At 31.6% G+C, this 12,400-nt stretch overlaps 1 protein-coding gene across 1 annotated transcript in view; it reads right to left on the bottom strand.

Moving 5' to 3' along the window:
- Kap-alpha1 (karyopherin alpha1) overlaps positions 1-12,400 on the bottom strand; it is a 68,090-nt gene that overhangs the window by 39,574 nt on the left and 16,116 nt on the right. The window contains exons 2-8 of the mRNA XM_067285031.1: positions 11,214-11,336; positions 10,337-10,435; positions 9,066-9,162; positions 7,526-7,617; positions 4,703-4,834; positions 2,304-2,392; positions 2,082-2,181 (exon numbers count right to left, since the gene is read on the bottom strand). Coding sequence (XP_067141132.1) covers positions 2,082-2,181; positions 2,304-2,392; positions 4,703-4,834; positions 7,526-7,617; positions 9,066-9,162; positions 10,337-10,435; positions 11,214-11,327 — 723 coding nt within the window. The 5' untranslated portion in view covers positions 11,328-11,336. The remainder of the gene's footprint in view (positions 1-2,081; positions 2,182-2,303; positions 2,393-4,702; positions 4,835-7,525; positions 7,618-9,065; positions 9,163-10,336; positions 10,436-11,213; positions 11,337-12,400) is intronic.

Raw genomic sequence — 12,400 nt, 5'->3', positions numbered from 1 at the left:
CTGACATTAATAAGATAAAGATAAACTTATGTCTGGCAAGAAAAATGCAGAGTTTCCTTCAAAATGATACCACTACATAAGTGAATATCTAGCAAAACAACAAATACCTACACATCCACAGCCTCCATAACACTACTAAAAAAACTAAGTTCATATTAAAAAAATTACTGTGACAATTGCACTCAAGGAGGTGAATGAGTTGCAAGAGTAGGTGGTATGAATGTTGGCAAAAATGTACAGCCACAGTGGATGCTTATTTTAAAGACAGTTTACTGTAAATTATGGAAACTGTCTATTATATCTGTATTGTTAGCATAATAAAACATATTAAAAGTTCAGTTTATTCTTGACTATAACACACAAAATGTCAAACTGTTTTAGGAAGTAATGTTCAATTAAGATTAATTACTCAAACCAAAATGTTTAGTTACTAGATATATATATTTATAGATAATACAGGCCACTAATGAAAGTTATATAGATAAATTTTTACAGTAGAAACATCTATTGAAGACATGAAATTATCAGATCATGTGTTCCCCTGCGTAATCAAAAATAACAAGGATCTCTGAAAATATTATTCCTTCACCTACTTCTTCAGTTAAAAGATGATCTGATAATGTTGAGAAAATGTTTTATTAATGCACGAGGGTCATTCTAAAAGAAAAGAACGTTTTGATCTGTCAAGCTATGCAGTTCTCCCACCTCAACCACCTCTGCGTCATGGACCTTCCCATTTTTTCATGCCAGTCTGATGCTAACAGTGAGCCGCAACGATCGTTTACTGTTTATAGTGCGACTTTGAAATGTGTGACAAAATTAAAGATCCTGCCAAGTGTGAGATTTATAGTGTAATACACTTTTTGAATGTGATAAAAGTCTGCCCTATTAAAATTTACAGACAGATAACTGAGGTTTATGGTAATGTGATGAATGAAGCTTCAGTTCAAAACAAACGGCATGACTAGAGGCATTGCACTTCTTTAGAATAATGCACCTCTGCATGCTGCTGTGTTGACGAAGAACTTGCTTCAGTAGTTTAAGTGGGAAGTTTTTGAACATCCCCTCCTTATGATCCAGACTTGGCTCCGAGTGATTACCACCTTTTCCCAAAATTGAAGGATTTTTTGGCCGAGAATCACTATGAAAGTGACAACAAACTGAAAGAGGCCATTAATGACTGGTTCAAGAACTTGGCAGTAACTGAGTGTGCAGAAGGCATAGAAAAGCTTGTGATATGTTATGACGTTTAAATTTGTATGATGACTATGTAGAAAAATAGCTAAGGTATCATATATATTGTAAAATAAGTTTTGTTTCATTAAATAAAAATCTCTAGAGAAACAAATGTTCAACAAGAAACAAAACTCTTTACTTTTAGAATGACCTCTGTAAATTCGTCAGCCATTTTTAAAAGAAATATTGTATTTTTTAATTGTTTGGCTTGTCATCAGGGAATTTTTAGACTATTGCATGCTTTTGCAGAGGCGTGGTCTCTAATAAAAGGTTGTCTCTGCAGTGGAAGACTGTCGTTCCTGGTGATTGGACATGGCAAAAGTATAGACATTTTAGTCTTTTTACATATTTTATTAAAGTAAATTTGTCAGCCATTAAAAAAAAACATGTTTTATTGTTGATAGGAAAAAATATCTAAATAAACCCAAACTAACTATATATAATTTTAATTAATTAAAAAACGCATTTATTTTGTTTCAATACAGTGCTAATTTTTCAAGCACTTAATTTGAAATAATATTCTGCTATATTGCCATAATAAACTAAAAAAATTAATTACTGGAGTTAATGTTAACCAACACCAAGATCTACTCATTAAGTCTTCAGGAGCAAAAATTACAACTGACACGCTTTAATTGCAGCACTTTTGATAACTAACACACCATCATCAGGTGAACAGAATCAATCCATTAGCCTGATGATGGTGTGATAATTAATCGCAAGCATTTCAATAAAGTCTCTCTCTTGTCTCAAATATAATTTTTACAATTTATTTTATGCTTAATAATTGATTACTGATCGAATAAACAGTTTGCAAAGTAAATGTTTTGTGTAACAATACTCACTTCTTCAAATTTTGGAGAAGGGTTTTTTCCTCTACATAAATTAGAAAGAGCCCATACGGCATTTCTTGTCATAGATATTCTTGACGATTTACTTAATAATCTATTTTAAAGCATTTTAAAAAATAAATTAGTATTTATAATAGCATTATAACACCTCACATTAAGCTTTAATACAGAATTTTAATATTTCCTTTTAAAAAAGACATTCCATAAATAACTTACTGTAACAGAGGCATCAAAATTCCTTGAGATAAAACATAATCTCTGCATTCTGGACTATCACCTGCAATATTTCCTAAAGCCCAAACAGCCTGTAACATTAAGAAATATGATATAAAAATCACCGAATTATTTAAATCAACATATATATATGAATTAATACAAAGATTATTAGATTGAAATTAGAGTTTAGGTTCAGTTCAGATTTCATAAACTGTATACACATGCAGGGTCTTCCAAAATAAATTACCGTATATTCCGGCATATAAGATAACTTTTTAACCCGGGAAAATCTTCTCAAAAGTCGGAGGTTGTCTTATATGCCGGAATATACAGTACTGTAATTATTATTTGATAAGTATGTAAGTACTGTACATCAATCAATAGAGTATGTTGCAATTATTTATTTTTATTTATTTATCTGGGAGGAGTTATTTATTGAGAAATTGGAGCCTTGTAATAAGCCCACTCTAGAGCTCCCAAGAATTCTTATATTATACTATTCAATATACTTGATACAATATACAAGAATTCTTAGTTATACTATTCAATATTTAAAAAAAATTAACTCCTCACCATGAATAATTATGTTTCAGTTTCAACCTTGGATTTGATGTATAATTATTAATAATGTACCATGCAAATTTAACACATGTTCCAATTAAAATACGTTAACATTAAATTTAAAATTTCATAAATGTTCTAAAATTTGTTTCTATTTACCCGAAGATGACATTCTGTAAATGTCGGAAGTACTTGTGTGGTTTTTGTGTTTTAATTATTAAAGTTTATTAACATCAACAAACAGTGGTCTTAACTTTTATCTGGTAAAATAATGTTTTTTCTTCTTACAAAAGTACAATTTTCACATGTAATTTTTTGATTTTCATGTAAATGCATATTTGTATCTGCATCCCTGCAGAGGCTATACAAATCACCAGTGGCTTGGGCTGCACTGGCAGATCGTAGAAGCGAGTTCCACCTATTGACTCACAGAATACTTCTCGTCCACATTTGCGATGCCTTCAGTGCAAGAAAAATCGGAGATGCAATATGAGTCACATATTGCTCATATCGCCTAAACTAAATCCCCGGCAAGCGTTGTAATAACAGTCATACTGTTCTGACAATGTTGCTTTAAAGATATTAAACTCCCTTTTATGAATTATAGTTGAACCTTGCTTAACAAGCATAATTCGTTCCAGAATCTTACTCATAATGCAAACCATTTGTTGAGTAAAACAATTTTTCCCATATAAATTGATGTAAAATACAATAATGCTTACCATGCCAAAAAAAAAAAACACTCAAATATCTTATGTATAACATTTATTCAAATAAAATTATTTAGACATTTCTGGAATTTAATTTGAAATTGGTCATTAAATTTAATATGAAATGGTAGGATAACTGCCTACCTCTAGTCAAATCAATTAATATCTACTATTTAATTATAGCCTTTACATAGCCCAAGAATTTGGCATATCATTTGGCATGTTTATTATATAATGGGTTGTTGATGTTTATATGTAATATGTGTAAACACAAGTTTGGAAAAATGTGTGATCACAGGCGACACTAAGATGCTAGTGGAACGAGTGTTGAACACAGACTGATGGAGCGTGAACAAAATCCGGGACTTTCCCTCCCCTCATCATTTGTTACGCAAAACGTCGTTCATGAAGCGAGTCATTTTTTTACAATTTGTTTTGCTCGTTAAGCAAATTACTAGTTATGAGAGGTGCTTGTTAAGTGAGGTTCCACTGTACAGTATACAAAGAGTGTTGTATTCACTTATAAGTTTTTCTCAGATAATGCAGAATTTCAAATAATTATCATATTTATTTATACATTTTTCATAGAAGCAACAGATGTGCCATCTTAGTTACGTTTTAATAAGCACCGTTAGATGAAAAGCTAATAAAATATACAAAATCTGCCGATTCATTAAACATCTTTCTTCCTTAAGAATAACTAATTTTAGATATATAATGATTTTCAGAAAAATTAAAACTATAAAATGTTTCTTTAAAAATATAAGAATTTATTCCTTTGATCAAGACATTATGAATCAGTAGAAATATATTGGAACAATGGTTAAGTTATGATATGATTCCAAGAAGGTAAGTATTTACAAAATGCTTTTCTTTAACAAAGATTGATGTTAGTTCTATATTAAAATCAGCCAAATAGAATTTGCTTAATTTTAAATATATAGATTTGATAGACAGATAAAAGAAAATTCTAAATGCAAAGCATATGAAATCTTTCAGTTTCCACTAGTAGTTTATGCTTCTAACTTTTCTAATTTTGTTAAAGAGCTTGAAATAAATAGTTTGAAGTAAATGTACATAATTTTAGGAAGGTTAAAATTAAAATTTAATATTTATTAACAAATGTACCTGTTCTTGTACGTCTTCGTATTCGGAATCGAGTAGACGGATAAATATGGGTACAGCTCCCGCTTCAATAACAATTCTTGTCTGAAGCGACGTACCAGAAGCAATATTTGTAAGAGCCCAAGCTGCTTCAAACTGAAAATAAAACAATTTAACAATGAAAATTGCTATAAAGTTGTGAAAAAAATTAATTTGTGAAAGTAACTACAGGTGTACCCCAGATCATAAAGGCAGTCTGCTGTATTTATAATTGTGTATAAAGTATATCTCCTATCTGATAGTAAATCAGAGTATTGACTTTTATGATTAACTTACAACACAAAGGTTTAAATCTCAAAATAGGTATTTCAAATTACATAATGCTACTACAAACTACAGATTGATTTATAATCCGACGTCAGCATGGAATTTTGAGGTCGCTAGCTGCAGCTGAAGTTGGAAAGAACGTTGTCCGATTTATAGTCAAACTGTGGCCAGTGGCTAACTTGCTACAGTTGGTAACAAACATTAAAGTTGAACATCATTCAACTTCAGAGTTGTGTGACTATATCAGACATGTACTGTACATATATAGTTTCTTCATAGCTCTTCACACTCCACTGTCGTAGCACCAAACTGTCACTGGACTGTAAACTGACCACAAAAATTTAAGTTTTACCAAATAATTTGAAGTTAGAAAATATTTTTTTAAGCATTTTTCTTCAGAATACTTTAAACTCTTCCAGATTTTAATCTAATAATATAAGCCATTGATCGCGTGTCGGTTTATCTAGAATGGTATGCCTAAAACGGTCACTAGAAGAGCCTCCTAGCCATTATTTAAATTAACAATAAATTTGGTTTTTTGCATAACAATATTAAAATAACAATAAATGCGGTTTTTTGCATTTTTGACTGCATTTTAGTACGGTACACCATGAGAAATTCAGTATATTATTATTTTTATTTGTAATACAAATTTATTATTTATACCATGGAATGACACCGCTGCTGCTAGAACGCCCATTAGGGGGTGTCCTGGGCTACTAGTTCCATATAAACTATTTAGATAAAAATTGAGAATTCATATTAAATTTTAAAAAATCTATCTCCCTCTCTCTGTTACGCAATTCAAATTTAATAATATTTAAAATCGACAGTAAGAAACAAAGCAGATTTTCCAAAAACAAATAATTCAAAAGTTATTAAAAGAAAAAAAACACAGAAAACTGAATTTTTATTTGATTAAATAAACAAAATATAACTATATCTAAAGAAAATTTCTTTTGCAAATAATATGAAATTATAAATTGTATAATATATATAATGTTAACATCAGATTAATATACAGCAAAACCTTGTATAGGTTGACCACCAACTTTTTGGCACACCTGGTTTCATAGTTTTGCTTAATTAATAGTTTTTCTGGACCAGCCAAAGTCACACAATAAATTACAGTATACGTCGAATATCGGTATACCACTAATTATACACCTTTTATATTTCTAATACATTATGGGCTACCAGAAACTTGACTTAAACATATATTAAATGCGAGATGTTTACACTAAGTGACATTTGCATCTTTTTTACATTTAATCCTAACTAAGATTAAAATAAAATAGAAGAACTACCAACAACTGATGTTGGCAACAATAAAAGAATCTTATTGTTGTAGACAATCTAAGTGAACACACACTACATGCAATACCATCTTTAGCTATCCAGTGAACTAGTATGATGATAATGAAAGCATTGGAAATACTCAAAACAGAGTTTCGTTTTCCTTTTCAAATTTATATCATACTTCTTTGGTATACATGTTTTTTAAGTTGATTTATTTGGTTGGTTTGATGAAAGAGAATTACAAGAAACGAAAGGAATCTGCTAAAGGGGATGCCTTCTGAAACTTTCGATAGGAAACTTGCTCCTATTTAGTGTTAGGCCACGACTCCACTAGCGTAAAAACGGCCGTAAAACCCCTTGTTGTAAAAGCTTTTAATCACGTGACCATGATATTTTACGCCTGAGCAGGTCGTAAATCCAACGTAAAAACGAGCTGAGCAGTGTTCAACTTTCGAAGCGAATACAGCCGTAAAATGGTACCATCCATCAATCAGAAGTCAGTGAAATTTAGGTCATTGTGATACGGTGAGAAAATGGCAGAAAACTAACTTTTGTGTACGTTCTCTCGTGGCTACTTGGAAAAGAACTAGAATAGATCCAGAAAGATTTACCAAAAACATCCGAAAGTATTCATGTATCTACGACAAGAGGTATCCTGATTATAATAATGAATGCCTAAAACATGAGATATGGACGGCCAAAGGAAAATCCTTCATTTAGAGGAGTATATAATAAAAAAGCTAAGCTTATAAATGCTGTATATTATCTTAATAATATGATAATAAAAGTTAATATATGAAAGTAAAGATATTATTTTTACTACATTTGTAATTATACGTATATATTAATAATTGTCTTTATATCGATATATCACATATACAACCGTAATAGTACAGTCGCCGTAAAAAGATTCGCTAGCCGGACCTCCACCGCAATCCGAGCGCAAATGCAAATAAGTCATGTGATTAAAAGCTTTTACGGCAAAGGGTTTTATGGCCGTTTTTACGCTAGTGGAGTCGCAGTCTAAGACACATGAAGTAAACCTGGAAAACTTCCATGTGGACAGCCCGCTGGTGAAGCACAGACCTGTTACCAACTACCAGTTTTCAATGGTTTATTTCACTAGGTCACTGATGGGTGTTGTAGATTCTGGACCATCAGATATCAAAAAATTTGTGGTCAGCCCGTGTTTTACAATTAAAAATATATTTTTTATCTTACCTGTAATGTACAATTGTCGTTTTTTTGTAAAAATTCAACAAATTTCGGAATGATTCCCGTCTGTATAACTTCGTCAATTGGCGGATTGGGTTCTGAAAAAGTCAAACATACAACATTTCAACAGTAATAATCAAAAATATTTCTGCATCCACAATCTTAAAATATACGTGTGATATTTGTAAGTGAAAATAATTTTTTAAATTATGAATTTATTAAAATGTATAATTTATCACCACCAAGATTAATGTTAATTATTGTTGATGTTCTTAAAGTTAGTGTGTTTAAACAATGTATTTCATTATCTTGCTATTATTATGGTAATCATATTTATTAAATTAAATTAGAAATTTTATCACATACATTTGCTTACTTTTAGTCTACTGTATACTTAACTTTTCATTAATAATATTCTATAAATAAATTATAATTTATTAAAAGTAGAATTATCATCATCATTACTTATACCATTTTTTCAATTCATCATCTATGAATTTTATAGTTGATTGTACAAGGGCTGTTTGACTTCTGTTCAGAATTTCAGTACTTGCAATGAAACTGTGTTACATAGTCATAATTTGTTTCTTTCTCTAGATATTCCCCCACCGTACTGACACTTCTGAATTATTTTGGCAACGAGGTTATGCAATGCAATGTCTTTTGGTTGGTGTCGAAGTATGGCACCAACCAAAAGACCAGGGGCCGTATTCTGGTCATCGTCTCTGGTCTCTTGTCTCTCACAAGCCAGTTGCTGATTGGCTAATCCAAATGATTAGCCAATCAGCGACCGGCTTGTGAGAGACAAGAGACTAGAGACGGTGTCGAAGTATGGCACCAACCAAAAGACATGATCTGTCATAATGCAATTATCACCTGTTTGGCCCTTTAAAAAGAAGCCTTGGGAAACAAAAGATTCGCCAGAACACTGAAGTCAGAGCGTTTGTTGCAGTGGCTCCGACACCAGCCGAGAAACTTCTTCAGATATAACATTGTTGCCAAAACAATACAGTGTCAGAATGTGAAATGGGAATGCTAAAGAAAGAAACAAATATTTAGAATATGTAACGCATACAGTTCCATTGCTGTTATTGAAATTCTGAACAGAAGTTAAACTGCCAACGTATTTATATTATATTCGCAATTTTATTTATTTTCCCTAACTACTATGACCACTCTTAACTAATTTCAGGTAAGTATTTAGTAACGCACTAATGAATAGATTAATTCATCGGATAATAGAGAGAATTAAATATATCATATAATTTTAATAGTTGAGTATTATAACAGAAAATCATTCTGAATGCTGAAAAGATAATTCAATTTCGCATCTCCTAACATTAATACACTATATAACTTAATATACTGTATACATTAATATTAATACATAAAAACATAACGTGTAAGATGTTAAAATTTTAATTTATATGTTAGTCGTTTTCTTTATTTCTCTCCCAGATAAGGGAGATTTCCTACATATCTTTCAATAAATCAACAGAATTATTAATTGAAACTATTTTAAGTAAAATATTTTTACCACACAAACCTCTGGATAGCAATTTTCTAAATTTCTGGGTGGCATTTAACTGTTCTTTAATATCATCAGTGTACAATGCAGCAACCATTTCGGGTGTTATGATAGTCTAAAAAGTGAAATATTTCTTTAAATGTTTAGAAATGTCATTTGAAAAAAAATACTCCAAAATTATAGAAAAAATTAAGTTTAGGAAGCAATAGATTTTCACTTTATATCTAAATAAAAATACTGGGTGAACCATAAGTATTTTGACACTGAATGTAAAATTTTCTTAATTTTTTTTTATGCAATAGCAAACTGCGATTTTTTCTTTGATTCGGAATTTTTTCTTTTGCTTATGTATGCAAATTTGTAAATACAGTAGACCCCCAATAATACGGATTCGTATAACACGGCAGAAAAATTGTGATCGTGTTCTTACAACACGCTAAAAGAGGCTCGTATAACACGGTAAAAGAATGAGAGATTGTCACGACCGACTCGTGTCTCGACAGGATTGGTCGAATCTGGACCAATAGTCGACATTGCACAAACTGTCGAGTTTATGAGCAGCAGACCTACTAAAAAACATTTATTATTCAACGGCCATAAAAATTATATTTCTATTAATGATGTCTCCAAAGTTTGGCAAATTTTTCGCAGAAAGAATAACTTATTGCGAAACGCGTCCACTGTTTGATGAGCCACTCCGTGACGAAAACAAGCTTAAGCGATGGCATCTTCAAACGGTGCACACTCGGTAAGTATTCCTACAATTTTTTGTTTATAGCATAGTTTATATGGATTATTCCCAAAAAATTATACGTGTTTTGGAAATGTTCAAGTCAAACTAGTCTAGAATCGATTAATTTTATGGAAGAAAACCTTTCAAATAGTTGTACCCCCTAAACTGCACGAGTGCCGGGCTGTGAATGGCTCATGTATTTGTAAAATCTAAGTGACTCGTACAACCCGGAATTCGTATAACACGGAACGTATCTACTGTGTTATAGGGAGGGTCTACTGTACAATTACCAGCCATTTGTAAATTGATATTTATTCACAAATGGCTGCTATGTCAAAGCACATTGGATCACACAATCTATTGAATATAATTTTCATAATTTAATTATTATAGGAAATAACATTTGGTAAATAAATAGATGGAGAAATTGCTGTTAATTGCAAGATAAGCATTTTTAAACGTACAAATATTCCAATGTAATGAAAACGTTTTATGAAAATAATTTTTAGAATATCAAAATCAATATGTATTTAAATAGAATGAATTGTTTACTTACAAGTACTGCTGATCCAGGAATATCTTCTATCATAGTAGATGTAATTTCTGCATCTTGAATGGGTTCATTTGGTGAACTGAGGTTCCTTCTTTTGCACAACTAATAAAAAAAAATTCCAATTTAACATTTCTGAAATAAATATTACGCATATTTCGTATCAATTTTTGTGATTTCCTGAAGAATACAATCATTAATACATCTTGGTTTCATTTAACTGATGTTTAAGTTAGAATCAAACTAAGTTTTGACATTTTATGTATTATATACATTAAATACATGCCATATATTCAAATTAAAAATATATTTTGATGACAAAATGTCCGAGGCAGTTAAACCTCGGCCTACTATTCCGACGACCGAGGATCAAATCCACGTAAGTGATGTCAGAAATTTTTTGGGAAGTGGTCTGTTCCACAAATGTTGGTCCTTGCCACCCCATTGTGGCTGAAACCATGACGAGTACGGAAGAGAGATGGGGCCTAAATTATATATTAACTTTCTGAAATTCTCAAATTTTAATGAATAGCTTGTTTATTACAGATTTTTATGTTTTTAATAAAGTTCAAGCCATAAAAATCAAGATTGATATCATAAAACTTTACTTTAGCAACCTAATTGGTTCCTGGAAATTATAATTAGGCAAACTGTTTTAAATTAAATTATGATTTTTATAAATTAACTATCATAAAGTGAGGTTTTTATTCTCGGAAATATAGTTTTTATATATCACGAGATGACTAACAAACAAACTTGACGTTAAAGTATGGCATTTTGTAAATCGGGAAATTTACGTCAGCTATAAAAGTAAAAAGTTTAAAGCATTTCTATGTAGTTTCTTTCTTTATCCAACAAACTTTTAAAAAAGAAATTGATTTACTTCGTGTTCCCGTTTCTGTTTCCTCAGCTGAACTCCTTCTTCTTCACGTCGCCGACGTAATTCTTGAGCATCTAATCCGGCATTTTTATAACGGTAGCGATGAGCACTGTACATTTTTAAAATCTGTAATCAGAAAATAAAGAGTTGTATAAGGTTTCACACTTGTCTCACAGGCTTGGCTCTTGGGCCCACCTATGAGATTTGATACCGGACGCAAGAGTTGTATAATATACGAGAGAGAGATTAAACAGAATATATTAATGTAAAGAATTAAATTTTATATTTCAGTGCTTAAAATTTAGTGTAAACATTTAATTACATGTAGAGTGCAAAAAAAATTTAATTTGAAGTATTTCAATTTAAAAATACAGGGCCTTCCACAAAAAGAAAAAAAAAGCTACAATTTTAAATTACTGTAATTATGTTAATTATTATCTGACAACATCATAGCATATATTAAAACATCACAAAACCATCAAATTTTCACATTTGCCTACTACAATTTGCCAACTAAAGGGGGGAATCATTAAATTCCACATCTGGATGGTCAAGGGTCCCTTCATATGTGGATGATGGTGGTGGAGGAACAGATACAAGGCGCCTTTACAAAAAACCATTTATTTAAAACTAAAAATGTTGCTTAAAACAGTGGATGACAGGTTTCATTCAAGAATGTCAACACTTGTTCAAAAGTTCGTTTAACAGATGGTTATATTCTGACAAGAGTTGTCTTCTGGTGAGGAGAGTCATCAATGAAGCTCCAGGGCAGTGGCAAGACATCATTCGTTAGGATGAATCTCGGGGTTGGAAGGTGCACAGATGGAGAGACGGTTAACAATCAGTGACGAGGAGAGATGATGATTTTGCTCTGATGATACACAATTATCCAAGGACAGTTAAGAAGAACTACTTCTATGTCCTGTTCTGCATTGAGCACTTTGTTCCACTGCACAATGTAGTGAGTGGTGTTCTGCACTGTGCTGCATTGATCGCTGTGCCCACGTCTTCCTTTGTGTTCGCATCTGCTTCTTCGCTGCCTCTCCCGTGTCCTCAAAGACCAGGGATTATATCAATCTTTGTCCCTCAATTGCCCATTCTGATTGGTTGCTCTCCCTTGTCCTCGCTCTCCAAGTGTTCATTCCCTCATTAGTAGATTCCCACTTGAATCATGAGAGAAGTCAAAATTG

This window comes from Centruroides vittatus, unplaced genomic scaffold (assembly GCF_030686945.1).
Source record: "Centruroides vittatus isolate TY-2023 unplaced genomic scaffold, ASM3068694v2 scaffold_149, whole genome shotgun sequence".
NCBI lineage: Eukaryota > Metazoa > Arthropoda > Arachnida > Scorpiones > Buthidae > Centruroides > Centruroides vittatus.
Note: the sequence above shows the minus strand (reverse complement) of the source record. Positions and strands in the feature narration are given on the sequence as shown.